Source organism: Anser anser, assembly GCF_964211835.1.
Source record: "Anser anser genome assembly, chromosome: 2".
NCBI lineage: Eukaryota > Metazoa > Chordata > Aves > Anseriformes > Anatidae > Anser > Anser anser.
Window position 1 is genome coordinate 13,688,402 of NC_139721.1, and position 24,099 is coordinate 13,712,500.

The 24,099-nt window shown below is 41.3% G+C and overlaps 1 protein-coding gene across 6 annotated transcripts in view; it reads right to left on the reverse strand.

Moving 5' to 3' along the window:
• The window catches only part of COL14A1 (collagen type XIV alpha 1 chain), a 127,603-nt gene that overhangs the window by 93,822 nt on the left and 9,682 nt on the right, over nt 1–24,099 (reverse strand). For all 6 annotated transcript variants that reach the window (XM_083827097.1, XM_083827098.1, XM_083827096.1 and 3 more), the window contains exons 3-5: nt 23,384–23,500; nt 19,929–20,072; nt 16,568–16,654 (exon numbers count right to left, since the gene is read on the reverse strand). In XM_083827097.1, coding sequence (XP_083683223.1) covers nt 16,568–16,654; nt 19,929–20,072; nt 23,384–23,500 — 348 coding nt within the window. The remainder of the gene's footprint in view (nt 1–16,567; nt 16,655–19,928; nt 20,073–23,383; nt 23,501–24,099) is intronic.

Genomic DNA, 24,099 nt, shown 5'->3' on the forward strand with positions numbered 1-24,099 from the left:
GTATCTTGATAGAAAAAGATGTTAAGAAATTGCACTGAATTTTACCTGAGAGTTCAATACATTTATATTTCTCTTCCAACAGGCAACATGACAACACAGAACAAAACATAGTGCTGTAATCTTTCCTGAAACTGAAGGTAAACGTGGCAAGACATTATGACCATTAAGCCATAATGATTTACAACGGAGATGTTCCACAGGCCCTCCTATGAAGCACGTGAAGCTAAAGACACTCGTCTGCAGATTACAGTGATAATTCTCCACTTCTCCTTGCTCTCAGTCCTGCATCTGTGTGCATTAATGTTTTAAATGAAACAGCTGTCTCGAAGTCTAAACGACTTTTCAAGACAGAGAACTATACATTTTTATTATTGTGGTCACATTTATCCACCGCTCCTGTGTCACAAATACTCCATCATTTAAGAGAGTTATTTTTCCCTTTGGTTTAGTAAAGTATGAAATCCTTGAGACCATTTTCTCTGGCTATCTAGAAGGCAGTTAATGAGGGGACTGCGGAAAAACTGGCACTCAGAAATCCTGAAGGTTAACTAAGCTGTAAGTACAAATCCCTCTAAACCATGAAAAAGAGCTGGTCTGCATCTGAGCTTGTAGCTGAGATACAGCTTTAACATATCAGGTAAAATGACAGAAACGAGCCTGCTTGAGAGAACAAACCGCAGCTCTACTAAGGTCATTAACCCAGAACTCACATTACAGCCCAGCTCTATAGAGCCAGGTGCACAGTATGTTGTGGCCAGCTTGTTCCAGGAAAAAAAAAAAAAAAAAAAAAAAGAAAAAGGATGGTGAAGTAGAGTTACAGTACAGAAGACTTTCAAACTCACATCCCTGTATTACCCTCAAGCACCTCAAGCATTTCTTGAAACGGTATTAACGTAACCAATGGCTATGCTTGTATAAATAAATATGAAGCATCACTAATTTTGGATATGCCAACCTACAAAAGCTTTGGATGAAATTCCTGCCCTGTCAAACTTAACAATTCATCCTTTGACTGTTTCACAGAGGTGTCCGAGTGAACACCCTATGCACAGAAAACACAGGCACCCAGAACCACAGTGCAGGGAGGTGGGAAGGGACCTCCTGTGATCAGCTAGACCAAACACCAGGGCAACTACAACTCAGGGCCATGCCCAGTCAGGTTTAAGTGTTTCCAAAGATGGAGACCCCACAGTCCCTCTGAGCAACCAGTGTTTGACCACCATCACAGTATAGAAGTACTTTCTTAGATTTAAATTTAGAGATATTTCAGTTTCTGTCCACTGTTTCTTGTCCTTTGATTGGACACTACTGAGAAGAGTTTGGCTCTGCCCTCTTTAGTCCTTCCGGTGTGTATTTTTACACAAGGTAAAGATCCCCCTGAGCCTTCTCCTCTCCAGCCTGAACAGTCCCAGCTCTCTCAGTCTCTTCTCAAAAAAAAACACGCTCCAAGCACTTTTTTATTTAACTTTTTAAATTAAAAAGTTATCTTTGGTGCCCTTTGCAGGATTCCCACCCATAAATCCATGCCTTTCTTGTCCATCCCAGCACTGGACCCAGCACTCCCCGTGTGCCTCGCCAGGGCTGAGGACAGGGGAAGGATCGATCACCTCCCGCCACCAGCTGGCAGTGCCATGCCTAATGCAGCCCAGGCCTCTGTTGGCCGTCTTTGCTGCAAGGGCACGCTGCTGGCTTGGTGTCCACTCAGCCTCTTCTGCAAAGCTGTTTTCCAGAGAGTCAGCCACCAGCATGGACTGGTGCCTGGGTTCATTCCTGCCCGGGGCAGGACTTTACAGTGCCCTTTACTGAGCTGCGTGAGGCTCCTGCTGGCTTACTTCTACGGCCTGCTGAGGGCACTGAGGATGGAGCACAGCCATGCTGGTGGATCAAGTACTTCTCCAAGTTTTCATCGTCTACAAACTTGTGGAGGTACCCTGGGGTACATCAGTAGTGACTGGCCTCCACCTGGCCATCATGCAGTCAGAGATCACAACTCGCAGGCCTTGGCAGTTCAGCCAGTTTTCCATCCACCCCATTATCCACACACCTCCCTCACACTTCATCAGTCTGTCTGAGAAGATGTTATGGAAGACAGAGCTTGCTAAAGTCAAAGTAAACAACATCCACTCCTCCCGTTCATTCACCAAATTAGTCACCTCACTGAAGAAGGCTATCAGCTTGGTAAGGCATGATTTCACCTTCATAAATCCATGCTGACTACTCTTAATCACCTTCTTGTCCTTTATGCATTGGAAATTGTGGCCAGGAGAATTTGCATCATCACTTTTCCAGGGATCAGGTTGATGTTGACTGGCCAGTAGCTCCCTTGCCCTTCTGGAAGATAGGAGTGACATTTACTCTCTTCCAGGTGTCAGAAACCTTCCCCCAGTTGTCACAACCTTTCAGAGATAATTGAGAGTGGCCTTGCAATGAGACCGGCCAGCTCCTTCACTCCTGGGCGCATCTCATCATACCCCATGAACTTCTGTCTGTCAGGGTTGTTTAAGTGTTCCCGAACTTGCTCCTCCTCCACCAAAGATAAGTCTTTCTCACTCCAGACTCTAACAATTACATTGCATATGGTATTTTTTGAAAACGTTGTCCAGAAACAACCTAAACGATTGAAATCTGTAAGAGTGAATTTAAAATTTGCGCTGAAGAAGAGACAATTATTTTAATTCATCCAGTCAAATCAGTGCTTGATACCCAAAGTATGCAACTGCTATGGGAGCTATCAAAAACAGAGTGTCTGAACTATCACAAGGTACAGACTATGCTTAGACATCTGGGTTTATTTTCAGTTTGGCCATTAGCTTGTTAGTAATTTAGCCATAATCAAAATGAAACTGCTTACCCTAACTTAAAACCACATACGTCAGTACGCACACACACCTGGTGCCTAAAAAGCAGACTGAGGGCAACCATATAAAATGCACATTATTTATTAAAATAGTTCTGTGGAGCTCAATAGAGGATGTTTTCCAATTTTTCCGAACAATAATTGTTCAATATTCAATAAATAATTGTTCAGTCGTTCTTGCTCATTGTTTTTTTCCCAATAAATAATAATCATTGCATCACAGAGATATAATTACAATCTATTAGGTCAGCTTTAGGGTTTCCCTTCCCCCATCTGTTTTACATTTACAGATTAATAAAACAGTAACAGTTGCAAGGCTGGCAAAGGACCTGTGATTTAACTGAGACAAAACATGAGCTTCTGAGTGTCATTTTCATTTTTTTAAGACATAGCCAAGCGTAACTGCCCCACCAAAGTCATAAAAATATCTCAACCAACCTCTAACAGATACATCATTATTGCTTCCAACTGATGGGTTATTACTACTTCTTAAGAGAACAAAGAAACACTAAACATTATGAAACTCTCAAGGCAGAAACATCTGCCACAGTTTGACACCACCTGCCTGCCCCCAAGGTATCGAGCTAAATTTCCATGCTGAGTGCGAAAGGTGTTGGGGGTAGGGAGAGAAGAGATGAGATACGGGTGATATTTCACAGGCCACAGCCAGTCTTTCTGAAGGAGTTACCATCCCTGTGCTCACAACTCCCAGCTCTCCTCCCTTCGTCAATCTTTTTAGATCAGTGCAAAAGACAAGCACGTTTAACGCACGTTTTGAGTGCTACATAAACAAACAAAAACCCTCCTGAGGCTAACACTTATTCCTAACACAGCTGTTTGCGCCACTGTGTAGACCTCCTTCTGCTAACTTCTTGCATTCAAGGAAACTGAATACGCTCAAGCACTGGTCCCTCGAGGACTCCGGGAGAGCAAGGTATGGGAATACCTCGGCTCCATTCACTGGGGAATAATGAGCCAAACACACACACAAAGCCCAGCAGCTGGAAGAGGAAAAAGGACTCCCTCCTTTTAGCAGACAGATGAGTACAATCAGCACAGATAACCAGACAGGCGAGACGGGTGAGAACATCTTTGAGGGGAAAACAAGGACCGCTCTGCCACGTGAATAAATTCTGTTTCAGCTCCTAACCAGCACCTTTTAAACCAAGGGGCACGGCTCTGCTGTAACACCAAGGCTCACTAAGCACAGGGCACCAGGCAAAGGGTGCTGACAAGCAGACAGGCCAGAATCAGAGTCCTGCATCAACGGGTCGAGAAGGAACACGGAGACCCTCCGATTACGCAGTGAGGGTGGCAATGACCCTGAACTCCTCTCTCCTTACTACAAGCTCCTGCTTCATGTTGATCACCAGTGTTAGTATCAGATGAATGAGACAGGCTGCGAAACAAGACTCCCCTCTCCAAGTGGTAAGGAACAGCCTTGAAAGGGAACTTGTACAACAAACAGCTCAAAAGAAAAAGACTTGGCACCTCCTGGTTGTATTCAAGACAAGGCCATTTCAAGGATCACAGTCCCTGAAAACAGACACCGAAATGTTATCCTTAATCTCCTGTGTTGTTGTCCAGAGCATGGAGCAATGCAGCTTGTTCGTCAGGGTACTCAATGCAACTGGAACGTAAACCCACGATACGTGAATCTATTGGTGAATGCATCAGTCCCTTAGGATTGTAGCTTTCTTACAAGTCTTCATCTTGCACGTCAGTGTTTATTAAAGTAGCAGAGGGTGCTGATGCAGTCTGCTACTGCCTCTCCAAACCTTTATTTTTATTTTTTTTGGCTCTCCCTTCCAAGATTGCCACACAACTTTAAAAAAAAAAATGTCCAGAGTTTCAACATGCTACTATGTAGCTTCAGTTTCAAAGACCAGGTAGTGTCTTTCGTCAAAGACAATAATCACTCATGATATAAAGAGATATTTACCTAGTATATATAGAGTCATGAGCAAGCCTACAGACTTCAAATCATGGCATTATGAGAATTCATGCTGCCACATGATGAACTGTTAAGGAGTGTCTCAGCTTAGTAGTAACAAAAGTATTTCAGTAATGAAACATGTCAACACAGCCCCGAACCTGGCTGAAGGTAACAGTCTCTTGCTGCCAGCAGAATCCAGCCGTGCCAGCACACTCTGTGGATTGGAGGGATGCTCAACAGCTAATGACCTGAAGAGATGAAAAGCAGTCTGAGAAGAGAAGGAAAGCCAAAGCTTCAATTATCAGTCACTCAAGTATGGGAATAGCATTCTCCCGCTTCAGGTAAGAATGGATTGCACAAAGAAGCCAATGCCCTAAGGAAAGCTACCAAAGAAAGAAAGAGCCCAGACAGGAGGGTGTTCAGTTGGTAATGATTCAGACTTACCTAGAAATATGTGATTTCCTGTGCTGAGATATAAGGAAACACATCTTGTAATTCAAGGGTTATGAACCTGAACACCCTGATATTATGAACTAGACCATTTTAAGACAAAAACAAAATTACTTTAGGTCCAAGATAGGACATGTCTCTTTTTCTACTCCGATAGAATGGAAAGAGAGCTATAAGGTGTGCTGGTTTTTTGTTTATGGCCATATATACAAACTTAATACACTGATAGAAGAAGAGTGGCAGAGCTAGGGTGAGGAGCCAGGAGGTAAGTGGAATCCCTGCGTACGAATGGAGACTGACCGTACCTGCTAACACCAAGCTTTTCCTTTTCTGAACAATGCAAAAGTTTGCCTGGCATATACAAATTGAGGAATATATCCAGCAGCCTCTGTATAAATACACAATTTCAAAGCAGGCTAAGGTAAATAAATGAAATTATTCACAATTTTACAGATGTTGTGTAAATAGACAAGGCGGTTACAAAATATGAGAGACCCTGTTAAATCAACCCCCCCAAATCTCTCTTTCTCTCTGATCCTCTCCCAGTCTCACTTCAATCAGGGATTCCTTCTGTCACAAAGTGCATTTCTCAGAGTGAACCCTTTCCCAGTTCCAGCTTTTACAGCTACTTTTGGGTCTTCACTTTCCATCTTGCTTTCCCTCAAGAACATAATTCTCTTATGCGGATGATTGCAAAGTGTTTACAAGTAAACTAATGGCTATTTACCCCTCACAGAAATAAATGCTGCAAGTTGTCGTCTCTAAGACTCACTTGCGTATTTTTCCTCCTTAACACAAAGGACAACAAAAACTGCCCTCTTCCATAACCTTGCTTCTCAAGTGGCCAGCAGAAGCCTGCACTATTAGAAACATAATTCATGCAGACATCTAAGACGCAGAAATAGCAGAGTTCACCTAGCTTGATTGATTTACCATTCCAACAGACTATGGACAACACAACTCTCCATCCTTCTTCTCCTAAGCGTATTTTTAAAGGTTCTTGTGGCCATAAAGATGATGACATTGTTACAGAACCTAATGCCTCATTTACAGCCACAATCGTGCTCAGTGGAGCTTGGAGTCGGTTCTGTCAGGACAGTAAGGCAAAATCATCCAAGATTTTGTATTCAAAGTGAGTGAAGGGGTCTGGTAATTGTCCTGAATACATTTAGCTGCTACTGGAGAGCAGTCTCCTGTCCCAGTTACTGAGAACATTTGATCACAATCTCTAAACGTAGCTTAAATATAGCTTGCTTGTTTTTCTCCAAAGCAGTAACTAAATAGCAAAGGAAAAGCATTTAAGAGCTCTGTCATAGAATCACAGAATGGTTTGGATTGGAAGGGACCTTAAAGACCACCCAGTTCCAACCCCCCGCCACGGGCAGGGACACCTCCCACCAGACCAGGTTGCCCAAAGTCCCATCCAGCCTGGCCTTGAACACCTCTGGGGATGGGGCATCCACAGCTTCTCTGGGCAGCCTGGTCCAGTGCCTCACCACCCTCTGAGTGAAGAATTTCTACCTAATATCTAATCTAAACCTACCCCTTTTAGTTTAAAGCCAATACGCTTGTCCTATGCCTAGGACCCTTGACAAAAAGTCCCTCCCCAGCTTTCCTGTAGGCCCCCTTTATGTACTGGAAGGCCGCTGTAAGGTCTCCCTGGAGCCTTCTCTTCCCCAGGCTGAATAACCCCAACTCCCTCAGCCTGTCTTCACAGGAGAGGTGCTCCAACTCCTTGATCATCCTTGTGGCCCCCCTCTGGACTCACTCCAACAGGTCCACATCCTTCTTGTGCTGAGGGCCCTAGAGCTGAAGGCGGTGCTCCAGGTGGGGACTCACAAGAGCAGAGCAGAGGGGGAAGATCCCCTCCCTCGCCCTGCTGGCCACACTTCTTTTGATGCAGCCCAGGATACGGTTGGCTTTCTGGGCTGCAATCACACATTGCTGGCTCATGTTGAGCTTCTCATCAACCAACACCCCCAGGTCCTTCTTCTCAGGGCTGCTCTCAATGTCCATCTCAGTACAGATATTTCCTATCAGGTTTTCCAGTTGTGGGAGGCAGGAAGCAAGAGTCTGCTGAAGGATTGTGGCCAGGTCTATAAAAGCATTGCTATTGAAAGAGGAAATCCAAGTTGCAAGTAGTCAAAGGATAAAAAGGCTTAGCTATGTCCTCCAGAGATATTCATAGGACAAACTCTTGGAATAAACATTGATCATCCAAAGCACAGTGAGCTAAACTTTCCAGAAGGTATAAGGGAGTTTATTCAAGAGTTTCCCTGCAACAGAGTCCTTCTGGATGTCCTCCAGTGACTGAGAAGGAGTTCCAAATGTACAAAGCTCTGCATGGTGGCTCATAGGTTTACAATCAAGGAAACTGAAAGGATGTCTCGCATCAGATTCCACCTGGCTTGGATGGGATATCCTAAATTCAAAGGTCAAAGAAAGCAGCGTTATATTCTGGTAAGTCTTCAACTCCTGTTTTTAACCAGGTATTTGCGTCAGTTGAAGTTGAGGAAGAAGCCATCTCTTGCATAGTACGAGTAGAAAACAATCACTGTCTAAAACAGCCATGCCTTGCCCACCTAGCAAGGATGGGGACTGCAGATAGAGCTGCTGGGCAGGTTCTAAGTGGTGTCTGGAGCAGAGATCTTTTAGCACTACAACAGGATGGTGATCGGACCAGAAGTGAAGTCACTAACACACCAAGGTTCAAGTGAGAGTCTTATTGGCAAAGACCAGATGGGCAGATGCTGTTTCCGTCAGCAGGAGCTGAAGTTGATGCATCATGGATCCTCCACGTGAGCTAAGGTTCAGTAGAAAAAAGCCTTAGATAGTATCCAAATGCAAAAGTGAGAAAGATCAAAATGGAGCTATAATATTGTTCCTGTGGCTGAGCAGTCTCAGAGTACTGAGAAGAGTGTGGTGAGGGAAGCACAATTAAAAATGCCTGTCAACATTTTGTGGTGCTCCAAAATGTTCTAAGAATATGGCAACATGATCCAAGCATTTCCCAGTCTTCTCAAGGGATGCATGGGGATCTGAGGTCATCCCCCTAAAGACACATGGATAATAGATTCATTCTTATGTTGATATTACCTTTAATTGAGCAGCAAATGTTACAAGCAGGTGTATACCACACACAAAAAACCTATTCACAATCAGGTCAGCCAAAGGACTTCATCTTACTGCATGCAAGACGGTGCTGAAAAGTGATTTTTCTACTAAACTACTAAAATATTCCACTAGTCGGTAACCACAAAACTCAAAAGTAAACTGAAAAAAAAGGCAGTCCTGAAGTAACTATAACAGCCTACACAAAGCATGTGTACCCAGTTTTAAGGCAGTTAAATGGCAGCAGACATGCACCCTGCTTCATACTCAACAAGGTGATGCATCCACATTCTTCCTACAGATGCTGCAAAGATGAAATGTTCAAGTCTCAGTATGATGTATACACATCCTTTAGGGAAATGCAGGCTGTAGCCTAATATTTAGACAAACACAATCAATAATTCCAAACTTTACTTTATTCTTCAATGCAAACTTTAATTTACACATGGCCAAAAATGAACCCTCTATCATGCTGAAGTACTACGCAATGTTTAAAGAACTTACCACATCTCCCACGTAGGGAATGCATCTGTCTACATGCTGCAGTATCTAAGAAACTGATGCTAAAGACTAATAGCCAAGGTTATGGATACACTTTGTGATAGGGGATATAGCAGAAGGTGTTGAGCTAGCTAGTTCTGAGCAGGCTAGCACGTTTACCAGACAGTGCTGTTGGATGATACAGCTGCACCGCTGTCAGCTTTGTTGTAAATTTGGTTGCATCTAGTTCAAGCAACCCTTCAATATTATACTGCACTCCACTGGAAAAACAAAACAATAGTTAAGTAGAAACTTTGATCAAAAACTCATGGCTCATGAAATACTAATCACAGAATTATCAAAAGTCACGAGATACCTCTCTGGCAACCTACTGTGCAAGCTCAGGCCAAAGCAGTTCAGCGTTTGCCTCTTGTACAAGTCCAGCACAGCCCCAGAAACTAAACATTAATTACAGGGGTATCTTGCTGGTACCTTCCAAGATCAGCAACATATTTTTATAACTCGTACTTACTTCATAGCATGGTCTAGATATTGGAGTAGGCATTCAAAAACAGAAAAACACAGTCTCCCAGCATAGTTCTGGGTCTGCTAACACCTCTCACATAAAAAGGAGGTCACCATCCACATGGGACACATTAAAAAAAAAAAAAACACTCTAAAAAATCCTATTTTTCTCTTTTGTTCTGATTGCAGTTGGCCATACATGTCTTAAAATTGGGTAAATATATTTTGGGACCTGGAAATAAAAACTGAAAATGAACCGATAAATAGGTACTTGAAAAACAGGTTAATCTAGGATGGGAAGTTGTATTTTACGTTTAAAGAAAATTCCATTATAGCATTAATCCTGGAATCACAGAGAAAGACAAAACTCTCACAGGCTGTAAGACTGCAGAAAAAAAGGAAGGAAAAAAAAAAAGGGAGCAAAGGGGCAGGAAAGAGAAGACAGAAAAGAAGTCATCCACATTAAAAACCACAGACAGAAACACAGCCCATGAACAATAGTTTTATTGTGCAATGAAGAAATGGAATTCCCTTTCTTCCATCTGCTGTGGTCATTCTGGAGTATTAATTTACCCTTATACAATAAATCCATATTTTTTGCCATCTTGGTTCAGGCTTCTAATCCAGTTCCAGGGAGAGAAATATAATGCATTTGCTAAAATACAAGCAAACCTACAGTGTATTAGGTTATGTGATAAAATGCTTGCCTTCATGGACAAAGGAGCACAGAGGTACAATGCCAGTTGGAAGAACCTGAATAACACCCTTACAGGATTATTCCCAAGTGCATCAGAGGACAGCCATCGGCCCATGGTCCTGGGGTGAAACCCATAATGTTGACCAAAGGAAAGGCTTTTCAGAGCACCCTTCAGACTGATGGGGTTACTGCCTAGGAGGTAACGAGAGTTACTATGAGATGCAGGAAATAGTATTTGGGGATTGTCTAAGCCTTAGCGTAACAGCTTTAGGGGAGGAACCAAAGAGAGGGAAAAAGAGGGATCAAGGTAATTTGGGAATGAACTACCACTGGAAAATAAAAAGATAGAGTAATAAAAGGGGTCTCTTCCACATATGCGGGTGGCTGGTTAGTACACTTGCCCAGGCAAGTCCTGTGCCACAGGCTTTCCCATCTTCTCAAACTCCTTTTGTAACTATTTTTCTAGGCGAGGAGCGCTCTACTCTGTGTGCATAGATCTAAATGCCAGCAACTGAAGTCAGACCACAAGTCACCCAAGCTCATGTGCCTGTGATGCCAACAGCTGGAGCAAGTGAGATCAAGATGCCAACAATTGCAGTGGTCATGGCGGGGCACAAGCTCTCATGCATCCACGGTGCCAGCAACAGGAGAAGCAAGGGTACATATTTCAGTGTGCAATGGCTAATGCATTAATAAATAAATAAATAAATAAATAAAAGCTGTCAGCAGGCAGTAAGTGGCTGTAAGTGGCTTGGGAGCCAGGTACCAAAACAGCCGTAAGTCTGGGCCAGATATCTGTGTCTTTGTGAGGCAACTGGAGGAGCTGGCTACCAGAGGAACTAGGAGGTCCAGGCCTGGAGAGATTTTGGCCTGGGGTTCAACTGAGACCCAGCTGCCTGGGTGTGTGTCTGTCTGTCTGACGCAAATGCAGATCCAGGGGTCAGTTACCAGAGGGATCACATTTCCCACTAACAGGCTTTCATCCTGATCAACCAGAGAGGTGAAGAGGCCACTGATGTTTTTGTCAGTGTGAACCCTGTCTGCTTCTGCTCATGCTGACCTGTGTGGCCAGATATGTATATGTGCATTTTAGTATACTTATCAGGACTACACGCTCAGCTTTGCTGCTGGTTGGATGTGGGGACATGGAGATATGGCAACCCTGCTTGGCTATATTGGGCTACTGGATCCAGTGAGCCCTAACACGATGCAAAAAAAGAACTCACATTGAAAGCGGGAGAGAGAAATACTTTCCAGTAAACTTTACTTTTAGCCTCAGATTGCAGAAGCAGATTAATGTGCAAGACTGAGAAGTTGCTAAAGACTGTATAAGAAGAACAGAACGGCACTGGGGAAATATGTCCGCACAAAACAGTTACGATCTCTTTCTTCTGCCTAGTCATAATGCAAAAGCTGAAGTGCCCTCTGGAAAGCTCAGGGAACACTGTTAATAAGGCCAATTAATTACAGGTTACACAAAGACATAGTTAATAAGTTCTGTAGCCTCAAAGTTCAGTAAGCAATAAAAAAAAATAGAAAAATGTCATAACTAAACCCAACATTTGCAGCAACGCTAGCCAGGATGAAGTGAGTAAAACTTGGAAACAGCCAACGGAGCAGCGGAAGTTCAGAAGGTATTCATTCCTGTGGCTTAGTCAAATACCTCATGGCACTAATTTCACACTGTCTAGTAATACTTACTGAAGCATCTGACATTAACTAAGACAAGTTAATAAATTAGATTATTAGTCTTTTCTACTGAGTAGTATCTTAATATACTTCTCTGTGAACTTCTTCCAACACTCTTTAACATAATGCCACTCAATAGCTACAGAGTGGATGTCAAGGCTCACCTGCATCAGAAGTGATAGAGGTACTGGAAGAAGAAAGCAAATCAGTATTTTTCAAGTTTACCGCTCCTCTTATTTCTATCACTATCCAAAGACAAACATGACCTCACTGCAAGAGCTATTATAATACAAACATCGGATATATATGCCATCATATTTTGAGGAATGATATGCCTTTTGCATTATCTGATAATGTGCACAGCAGTGGAAGAAGGAAAAAAAATATTATGAAGAAAACAGGGGAAGGATTGGGGCAAGTTGTTGTTTTAATATTTGGGGTTGTGTTTCCCACTACCCAACTATTTTTTTTAATTGGCAATAAATTAAGTAATTTTTTCACAAGTCAAGTGTATTTTTGCCTACAATAGTACCTGGTAAACAATCTCCCTGTCTTTATCTCAACCCAGGAGCTTTTTCATTCCTGTTCTTCCTATTTTCTCCCCATCTTCCTGGAGAGGGGAGTAATCAAGCACGTAGGTGGGAGTTTGGCTGCTAGCTTAGGCTGACCCATAGCAACTCACAAATAACCCCCCCCCCCCCCCCCCAAATAAAGTTTGCAAACCAAAAATAAAATTGGCCCTCAATGCTTTGTTGTTTTCATTGAAATGGTTGACTAAAAACATTTCGGACATACTGAAACATTCTAAAGAGAAAGGATATAGTCACATATTTACCACAGGATACAGTCAAAACTCTGATTCTCCCCTCCCGAAAGGGATTTGATTAGAGAATCACTCGCAGAAGCTCTTTGAGAAACTGTAAAACATCTGAGAAGGCAAAGAATGTATTAACTCCTTTCACTGTACAGAAAGGAGCTTTGTACATGACAGAATTGAGTACTTGAACCTTGGCACTTCTCCAAATATCAGTGCATGCTGAATGAAGCTGAGTCTGTGAACTTTATCTCAACAGAGAGAAAGAGAAAAGGCTTCTGACATGACTGAGTGTAGAGCAGCGATAAATCCCCATGCTGAAAACTGACAGGTTCTGAAAAATATAGAAAGAAGACTCAACACTTGAAAGTGGTTGTTCAGAAGAACTAGAGGGGGTTTCTGGAAATCAAATATGAAGTTAACATTTGATGTATGAGTGCTAGACATTAAAGGTGAATTAATTTGGCACAGTGACATTACTGAATATACGTGGGAGGTTTATTCAAGATAAGAGCATAGTACTTAGAGCAGAAAAGAAAGGATTCAATCTTTTCAAACCATTTGAATGGGCAGGACACAACAGATGGAAAATTTTAATCTGGATTAGTAAAGCTGCTGGAAAAATTACTAATGAGCCACACAAGACACGGACAATTTCATAAACTGAATACAAGCTAGTTTAGAAACACAAGAAAAAGGTAGATTTGGGAGGTTAGGAGAAGTTGCCAACACCTCCCAGCACTAACTAGAGCCTCAAGCAGTTGCTAATCAAATAGGGGACAGCACTGCAGAACCAGTCCTCCAAACCACAGAGGAAAAGAAGAATGAGAAGCTCTGAAACCAACTGGAATCATTAATACAGATATCCATCTTGCATTTCTGAGTGAAGAACTGGCTTCTGTGAGTAGAAGGCTTAGTGAAATCTTTGTTCCACTGAAATTGAAAGCGAAATCTGTTTTATATTGTGTGATCATGAAGAGAGTTATTAGCTAAGTATTTCTAAATGACAGATTTCAATGATGATGTGCCTTCTGTGCCTTTCAGGAAAATTAACAGGGTACATAGAGATCAGACAGTAAGAGTTATCATAATGCACACACTGGACCTCCCATTATTGACAGTGTCCACATGCTTTTCCCATATACTTTAACAAGTTTATTACTGTGCCTTAATAGTTGCAGTGTTATTGACAGAGTCCACATGCTTTTTCCATAAATTTTAACAAGTTTATTACTGTGCCTTAATAGCTTTGCCCCAAAATATGGAGTTGGAATTATCTAGCCTACTAAAACACCAAATCAGTCCTAATATTCACACTGGAGAATTTTGCCAGACAGTTCTCCACATGCAGAAGAAAGACTGATGACCTTTGCCTTTGTAAAGGCTTGCAAAGACACTCCAGCCTCTTCTTATATAATGATGTTTCTGTAAGACGTGGGGCAGATGTTCACAGAAGGCACCTTCTTCAAAATTTGGCACCAATACTTGCAGAAATGGTTAAATAAGTTTTTGCCATCCTTTCAGTCAAGAAAAAAATAGAAGCCATAGCCATTTCCTTACAATACAAGTCTGGACAATGATTGTTTTCAATTTGATTTGTGGGTAAAGATTGCTCCATTTTCAGATAATGTATTATACTACCCATTTATTTTATTGTGTGTTAACTCTTAAAGTCTCACCAACTTGATCAAGGATATAGCACAGCCATGGAATGTATCAGAGTTACTATTAAATCCATCAAATTTAGCCATAATACTAAATTGTTATGAAACCAATTAACTGCTGGCCTGAATTCATTTGGTCATACTCAGATCATTTCCTGTCAAACATCTGCAGAGGATCAAGTTATTCTTCATGGTTTTACCATAAAATTTTGCTCTTATTTCTTTACTCCATTTCTGTCACAGACTCTTCCTGATTAACTTTTTTTTTTTTTGATTCATTGATCCAATTTCAGTTTGAGGTAAAACAGTCTTTACACATTAAACTAGTAAAGTTTTGATACCATTACTCTTTATGTATCAATTTTGAATTCACTTCTATTCCAGCTATGCATTTTTTGCTGATGCTGTTATTTCTGCACAACCTTTTTTTTTTTTTGCTTGGACTTTCACCCTACTCCCACTGAAGTCATTCAGTTGGAATCTCCATCACTTTGAATAATCATTATACTGTGCAAAGGGAAGAAATATGCAATAGCTAGACAGTAGGAAAAAAGAAGTCTTATTACTTTACATTTCAGTATAGCTGGATTGGGAATGGGTTTAAACAAAAGCAAGAGTTCATACAAATTAGCATAGGCTTGGGGTTTTTCTTTGTCAATTTTGCTGATTGAGAAATTTGTAAATGTTGCATTTCTTTCAAATATATACCCCATTTTTCTAGTAAAAGATGTTACAGTAAATGTAACTTTTCACAAGTGCTAGATGAAGTGTGTTTTGCTCTGATACATTTAAAGAGGTTTAGATGAGTAAAAAGTTGGAGGGGGTGGAGGAGAGTTAAAGACTTTGCAAGTAAACAAGAATCCTGAAGAGGAAGACTGCAGATCCAGTCTCCTCTCGCCAACTGCATTTTTGCCCCTACTGCATGAAAAAAGCATAAATCCTCTCCCACAGTCTGGCAGACACTTTCCTCTGTCTGCATTTAATCAAAATTTTCCTATTGCAGACCCATTTTTCCCTCCTTCAACTTTTATCACTTGTCCTTCATTAAGAAAACAAATCATATTTTCCTTCTTTGGTTCTTTCATTTCTTCCAACTCGATCTTCTTCTAGACATGAAAAAAGATTGCTACGCCATCATGCACTTGCAGGTATAACTTTATTCTTCTATACTAAACACTAATTAACATTTTCTCCAATGCACCCAATGTCATAAATTTAAGGGTACTTTGGCTTGAAAAAAATGCTGCACGGAAACAAACTTGTATATTGTAAATAAACACAACATGGCACAAATACTTATGGTAAGAAGACAATAATCACTCATGTGAAAAAAAATTTGCATGGGCTTCATGAAGTTTTGGATGAGGTCTCTGATAGTTTGTTACCAGGACACAGAACAAAAAGGGACTGGAGAAATGGGAGCCTCAAAACCGTCCAATTTATTCAGGGAGAATAAGGTCATATCAAGCTTTTCTCTGTGCTTGTTCTGTACATCATAAATAACCTCTGAGGGGAATAATTACTGTTGGGATTACTTCATAAAGAAGATGCTATTTGAATTTTAGAGCAACAGGAAACAAACATATATTAAGCTCGAAAGAGATGTTACTGCCCATTTCAGATAAGCTTCTCCTGACAAGAAATATTACATTTCACCAAAAGATTGGCTCCTTGCAACTGGACAAAGTGGACTCTTTTTTTCCTATCAAAATATTCCAAATGCTTTCATCATATATAAAACCCACATTAGGACAGAGGTATCAAGTTATTATGTGCATAATTATAAAACAATACCACTTTGACTTTAGGTGAGAGTTAGTACTGCAAGTCCATTTTGCAGGCAAGATGATATGTTTTTTTTTGCTGTATACATCTAAATACATATATATATATATAACATGATTATATGAAATAAGATTTTCATACATTATTATTATTTGATTGTATTTAAATATACACCCCCCCACACACAGATATATATAAATATGCATACACACAGGTTTTTTTACTACTCAAAGTGCACCCCATGGAGAACTATAGGCAGTATGGTGTTTTTTGCTTTTTTTTTAAATGCAGGTTCAAAACCTGCTTTTATGCTATTCATAGTGGTATTTAGTGCTTACTGTATAAAGTGATAAAACAGAACACAGAAATAAAAGCAATCGCTCTGTTGTAGCAACTCTCCAATATTCCTGAAAATACTGATTCTTCCCTTCTGTTTAACTTAATCCTGGGAAACAGATTTAAAGTAATAATTTAAATAAAATCTATACAGTGGCCAAGTTAAATAAAGAAACCGATCACTATCAGAATATCACACAAGTCCTATGTGGTATGATCTGACCTTCTGGAGCTGGTTTACTCGCGTTTGTTTTTTCTGGATCCTTCACCTTGGATTTACTTGTTTCTTTTCTTCTCTCTATATCTTTAACTAGAAAAGTAAGGGGAAAAATAAATCAGTCAAACCAGAAACAGTGCCGACAGAAGCGTGTAATTTTGCTCTTCCAGATAGAGAAGTTTCATGCATATCTTGCAATATGCTTAGGTGACAAGTGAGTGTTACTGGGTTTTCTTTCCCTCCCTTTGGGTTTATTATTTTTACGAGTCTGCCCCCATCCCATCATCATTAAAGTTCTGAAAAGTGACTCTCCTCACTCAGGAGACTCCAACTATAGTGACATCAGCACCTAAACCCACAATGACAAGAGCCAGCGCTGGAAATACAGCCCAGAAAGTTGGCAAAGCTAGCTGGGGAAAGTCCAGTACTGCAGAGTTCCACTGTAAGTCGTCCAGCACAAAAGCACATAAGCCAGCTGTTACATTATCCTCTTTAAAGAACCCGCTTAAATCCTATGCCCAAATCTGCGTTCAGGGCACCAAATATTCCCATGAAAGCAGAGTTGCTCCAAAGCTTAGACTTCAACAGTTTCTTCTCCCACAAGTGGGTGGAATACCTCACTTATTATGTCCCAGATTTCTCATAACAGCCTAGCAGAACCCAGCCTGATTAGCAATTCCTGATATTATATTAGTAGCCAGTGTCTACTCCATCATGGTCTGAAAGATTCTGGCAAAACCACTGCTAAAGTCATATACTAGAAAAAAAAAAATCAGAATTTCTTTAGAATGGTAATTGGTTTCAACACCCCAGCTATCTACGATGGCCAAGAACAGCTTGAAAAAATGAAGCAATATATTTCACAGAAGATAGAATCCTACTTCAATTAAAATCTTTAGTTTATGTAGCCCAGAATTGCGACCAACATTCTTTCAAGTAGACACTGAATCCTAGCCCAGATCAGAGTCTCTCTGTGCTACATCCTTCACAAAACATTGTGAGAGGGTGAAAGAAGGTTATTTGTCTCCTGAAACATACAATATCAAATGGACAATACACGTATTCTGTTTTGCAGAAGTGAAACCAAAGCCAAATGGATTTCAGTGATTTACCCAACTGTACATGGAGTATTTGGAACAGCGTTCTCTCAAGTCCCAACCCGAAATATAATCACATGACCATCTTAAGGTCTTATGAAGACAACAAACCATCACCAAACCTCTGAGTGCGGAAAACCTCTGCAGAATTTACAGCCTTCACACTCCAGGTATAGAAATAAGGATACTGGTGAAAAAAAGTAACTGAAGTTTTTACTCCTTTCCAAATTAACATACTATGTGTACCTGTACCTCACCTCTGTCTTTTAGGAATGGTTGTGAAACTGATTCAGAAGTAAGTTAGGCTTGCAAGCTTACTGAGGAATCAGCTTTTACCACAGCAGATCCTGGATATCAGTTGTGCTGCAGAAAAAGCCATGATGACATCAGGGCTTACTCAGAGGCCTGGGTTTAATCCTCACATAAACAAGTCTCCAACTAAAATAAAAGAGGTAAATTTGGCAGAGTACTACCAAGCCAAAAAGGATGCCATTGCTTAGCAACTAAGAGCATTCCTTTGAATAAAGGCTACGAGCAGCCACCACTAAGGAGGTGCCAGTGGCCTCCTCTAATGCTAGTGCTGGGGAGGGGCAAGTCTCCAGAGAAACGGTTCAAGAGTTTGAAGATGCTCACAGGAGATGAGCCAGTCACATCCTGATGGAGATTTTTGGTTTTGGGAAAGCCCTTTCTAATTGTCAAAATCCTAGCCACATAAGAAAAACAGACGGGAAGTCACCAGTTTTACCCACATATTTACACAATGAACTTAACTACGTCTTTATGGCTGGATCTTAAAGGAAGAAATTCCCCAGTGACCTTTGTTAATTATGTACTATATATAATAGCTTACAAGCAGTGCCAGAATAAAAATGAAGCCCTGACTATATAAAAGGAATACTCTTTTAAAAATAAAATTCTATGGTAGATTTGGGAAGAATGCTTTGTGTGTCCATTACAACACAACAGCATTAAAAACACACTTCCAGTGCACTAGAGTGCAGCATTTTCTCAAAGATTTGGGCTTGTTTGACCTTTTATCATCTCAGCAATCAGTGACTACTTGTCAGGGAAGGGGGAGAGAAAACATGGAATACAGGATCAGAGAAAGAAAGTCTTTGTATACATGTTGTACCTGGTTTTATTCATGCAAGGCATCAGATGGTCAAAGAAACTCCAATCTCATTAAGTGCTACATGTTTTCTTTGGCAGCAGAGGAAGAGAGTACTGAGTAGAACATAACCCCCACGTTGTTAATTCTAGCTGCCAGCTCTGCTTTTCCTTTTTCTAGGAATAGAGCTAGTTTAAAAAGCAACCACACCTAATATTATAGAACTTGGTATGACTTTCTGTGGGCTGCTCTTTAATGCTAAAGTAATCTGTGGTTTTGTGGGTTTCCTAACCGGGATGGTACTTAAAATAGTCAACACACAGTTGCAGTGACAAAAAGCTAGGAAGACCTCGACACACACCACATCAAGCAGTCAGCATATTTTATCTTGTGCTGGTTCTCAGAGAAAGGTGCTTCAGCAATGAGAGCAACCAAGTAGCATCCTCCACAAATGGTTAATAAAATATTCAGTGCCAAGAGAATTCAGTACGCTTTCAACTGTATTTCCAGACTGTCACATTTGTCTTCATTGGCCAAGTTGACATCACACTTAACTGAGCTGTTTAAAATGCAAATCATGAAAACTCAAGTGTTTTGCCTGTGAATTTCTTGTAATACTACCTTTTCACTATGATACAAATACTAAAAATATGTATAGGTCAGATAAGAGTCTTGGGCATAATCTATAAACATATTTGACAGCTGAAGACCAGTAAGAATTTGGCCTTTCACAGTATCATGGAACAAGCAACTAACAGCCACTTGGCACAGCTATAAGAATCTTTGAATAAAAACAGTTGAATGAAAGGAAGGAAAGTTTTTAATGCATCAGAACATAGCACTTCCCGTCTTATTTCTGCTCACTGAAGATTCTCTTCCATGAGATACTGGCAAATTTCATACAGGGATAGGGAAGACAGGAATCCCAAACCAATAAAAACAAAAATAGCCCAAAGTAAGAATCTCCTGTGCAACTGCAATTGGATTAACCCAGACCTCCAGCTGCAGCTGCATCAGGTAAAAATCTGTGACTCTGATCAGCCTTCCACCACAGAAGAAACTGTTTTTCCATTATCTGCCTTTATGTCAGAGTTTGCTACGGTTTCATAAGTTACACTGAACGGCTGATATATTCTGCATGTCAGGTATAAAAGATACCTACTTCTGAACTGGCCTTGGGCTGGCTTACTCTCCTTGTCATCACTGAATGCAATGATCTGAAGGGCATAGCTTTGGTCTGGAATAAGACCTTGAATAATTGCTTTGGTAGCAGTGTTTTGAAGAATTAGTTGATTGGTTTTTCCACCTGTAACAGAAAAGACAAAAAAAGACACATACATAACTTTGTTTTTCTTGCAGTAAGCTAAATGTAATGACTTAAAACTACCTCAAGCTCTACAAAGACCCAAGTGTCTTCCGTTACCCACTTTTGGAACTATCCAGACAGCCAGGCCAGAGAACATCCCAAAAAAGCAAGAAGTCAGGCAGCCTGACCAAAGACAGAGGCCAGATTTTTGGATATAAACACTCTAAGATGAATCAATCAGACCTTGTATCTGGGTCCCATGGAATATCCAACATACCCAGCATAACTATTAAGACAGAAATGAGTATTTATCAGTAAGAGGAAAGAGTTTATGGAAAGTTCAAAACCACTCACAAAGCAGAGAAGTACTGCTTGTAGCAAAAAGTACAGACTGAAGACTAATGATAAAAATCACAGAACCATGTAGGTTGGAAAAAACCTTTCAACGTCTCTCAGAATCTCTAAATGGTCGAGGTTGGAAGGGACCTCTGGGTGGTTTTTTATTCAACCCACCTGCTCAAGCAGGGCCACCTACAGCCACTTGCCCAGGACCATGTCCAGACAGCTTTTAAATGTCCAAAGAAATGAGGCTCCACAACCCCTCTGGACAATCTGTGCCAGTGTTTGGTCACCCTCACAGTAAGTGTTTCCTAATGGAACACCTCCTGTGCTCCAGTTTGCATCTCTTGTCCTGGCACTGGGCACCAGTGAACAGAGCCTTGGCTCTGCCTTTTCCACCCTCCCTGCAGGTATTTATACACATGGATAAGATCCTTCCTGAGCTTTCTATGCTGAAGAGTGCCAGCTCTCTCAGCCTGTCCTCAGAGAGATGCTCCAGTCCCTTCATCATCTTGGCAGCCCTTGGCTGACTCTGTCCAGCAGCTCTGTATCTCCAGTCCACCTTCCTGCTCAAAGCAGGTCTAGTTAGAACAGGTCACTCAAGACCATGTCCAAGAGTTCTGAATATCCCCAAGGGTGCAGATTCCCCAACTTTCTCATGGTAGCCTGTCATGATATCTGACAAGCCTCATGGTAGGGAAAAGCAACTTTTCTGAATACCTGACTGGAATTCACATGCTCCAACTTGTGTCTACTGTCTGTCACACTGTCAATACACACCTCTGAGAAGAGTATGTCATCTTCTTTTCTATGTTGTCCCTTTAGACAGCAGTAAGACCTACCCTGAGATTTCTGTTCTTAAAACCAAACAAACCTAGTTCTCTTCGTATAATCGTGTGCTCCAAGCTTCTATCTTGGCAGTCCTCCACTGGCCTACACTGGTACCTCAGTATCTTTCTTGCAACACAGAACCCAGATTTGGACATAGCACTACAAGTACCTGCAAGTCTCACAGGCACCAAACACAGGGAAGAAAAACTCTGAACTAGGTGGCTGTATTTTTGTTGGTACAACCTGATGTAGCACTGTAATTCACTGCTGCATGGGCATACTGCTTGTCCTTGACAGATGGGACCCCAGGTCCTTTTTACAAAAGAAACCTTAATACTCTGAGCAGAAACATGGTTATGTTTGCTCTGTTCTCCAGCCCATGTTTCCCAGTGTGACAAAAGAACTTTATAACCCTTTTATTTACAAGGGAACATGTGTTAGTGTTGATAGCTTTTCCTCCTGGCTTGAGAAATTCACAACATCAAATAGGTCATCAACTACATGGATGAAGGAAGAGAAAACACAGCAACCAAGCCGACAGAGCAGTTTAAGAAGCATCAGAAGACACCGTTTAAGCAAGAAAGTCAGGAGATGGAGAACTCACTGTACAGTGAAATTATAGGCTAACGTTTTATGTTACAAAAGAGACAGAAAGGCCGACTATTCCTTTAAATGAAAGGCAGAACTAATTCAACAGGCAAAGGGAGCATAACACACAAACCCAAGAGCTTTTGATCTATGAAATGTAACACTGAACATGAACTGAAACAGATTAAACATGAAGGCAGTATTTTGTAATACAGAGGAATGGAGTTTAGAGTGGGAAAAAACCTTCAGATACCCAAACCAAAACCCAAAACTTTTCCAGGTAAGTAAACCATAAGTAGTGTCAGTCAACTTCCTTTACAGTGTGCAATATACCAAGGACATATATAGAAAACTAAGTCAATTGCACATTTGCCATACCCCATACATTTAATTATCCATATACGAGGCAAGTGTATGGAAATAAGACTGCATGAGTACAAGGCCTGACGTAACAAGAAGGGTCCAGAGGGCTTCCAGCAGTATAAATGCCATGCAGCATTTCACTGCGTACCCCCTTGCATACCACTGCTACTCTAGGCTCCAGGAAAGTACTTAACCAGTTGTGCAAAAGCCCCGTGCTTCAAATGACAAGGATTTAGCAGAGCACCACATCATGAGTTGCCTGCTCCTGCAGATCTACTTTCAAGCAACCACAACTGCTGAAAATACTTTTCTCTCCTGCCCATCCGTGTTGCCTACTGCTCAGCACATTAGAAGTTAGTGGCAGCAGTCTGAGTACAAGGTGAGAGGTGCTGTGTCCCAATTCCCTGTGGAAGCCACCCCACCACAGGCAGACAAGTGCCCCAGAAGTCCCTTTCCTGTTCCCAGTTTCTCAGTCTGCCTCTTTTCACTTCTGAGGGCTGCCTTTTTGTAAAGCATCATCCCTCACGTGCTCCTTGACTGGTTAGGAGGGCAAGCCACCCCTTCTGGTTTGCCCCGAAGTACTTCAGGTACCTCCCACTGAATACACAGGGCCACCGTTTTGTCTTGGCTGGCCTCTTATGGCAGGGAGCTGTCAAGTGTGGTAACATCCTACCCCACAGGCTTGCACACTGCTCTGTTGTTGGCTGCCAGTTCTGGCCTCATCATTCCAACTTTTTTGTTTGGTTTTGTTTATTTTATTTTTTTTTTCCTGAAATCTTATTGCTCTTTTCTGGAGAGCTCACTATGAGAGAAGGCACAAGGCACAAGGAGATCCACCTCAAAGCTTTGACTGGAACAGTGTTCCTGTGTTCTCCCTGGAGGACTTCCTAGACCTCCTTACACCCCGCTGGAAGAAAGGTCAAGACAGATGGTCAGTGACAATTCCCAAGGACGACGTATGAAGCATATCCAATATCCACCTCCTTCTACTTTAAGCCCCATGCCTAGGACAATCCTGTGGCAAGTTCAATTTCTCTCTTCTGTTGACCAGTCAACACTCTTATCCACAGACTGCTCACAATTCCTCAGTCCTGAAGGGTGACTTTAGCCTCAGGAGAGCTGCCCGGCCCTAGGTCTAGATGACAACTGTCATTTCACCTTCCAAGAGAACATACAGACTTTTGGTTTACCTGAACTTGGAGTGACAAGCAGCTTATATCCAGTGAATTGCCCTTTGGGGGCTTTCCAAGAGATCTGTACACTGTCAGGAGTGACTACATTATATCTTAGTCTTGTTGGTGGGGACACTGCAAGTGGGGAGAGAAAACAACATTTTAAAGTCAAATAAAAGGCAATCATTTTAAACAAAACAATTTTAAACAAACATTAAAATAACATATAGGAAGACAACACACAATTTTAATGATAAAGGATGCAAGTTATTCAAAATGTCACATACATCAGTTTATTAGTTTGTAAAATGACAACCCCAGGTGCACTACTTCCCTCAGACATACCTTTCATCTCTTTATAAAAACATACTAACAACCTAACAGCAGAGGACAAAGACAAACAGTGTTAGATGTTAAGATTCTAGTTTAGCAGGCAAAGCTGGTAATACAAATGCTCTTTGTTAATACAGGGGAATTAAAATTGCTCTCCTTGCTTATACTGACAATATGCATTACCTAGCCTCCTTTACTTTGAATTACCGTGGGTGTTTCCCCACATTTAAAGTAACTCAGGGCCAAATTTTCAAAGCCTTGTGAAGACACAGTAACCAAGAGGGAAAACAGGCATGCACAGAGCAGAGGGAACATCAGCTGCCCAATTTGCAAACCTAGCCTCAGAGATGCACACTTGGCCAGCTGCGAGCACTGCTTTGGTCTCATCAAGACTAGGACAT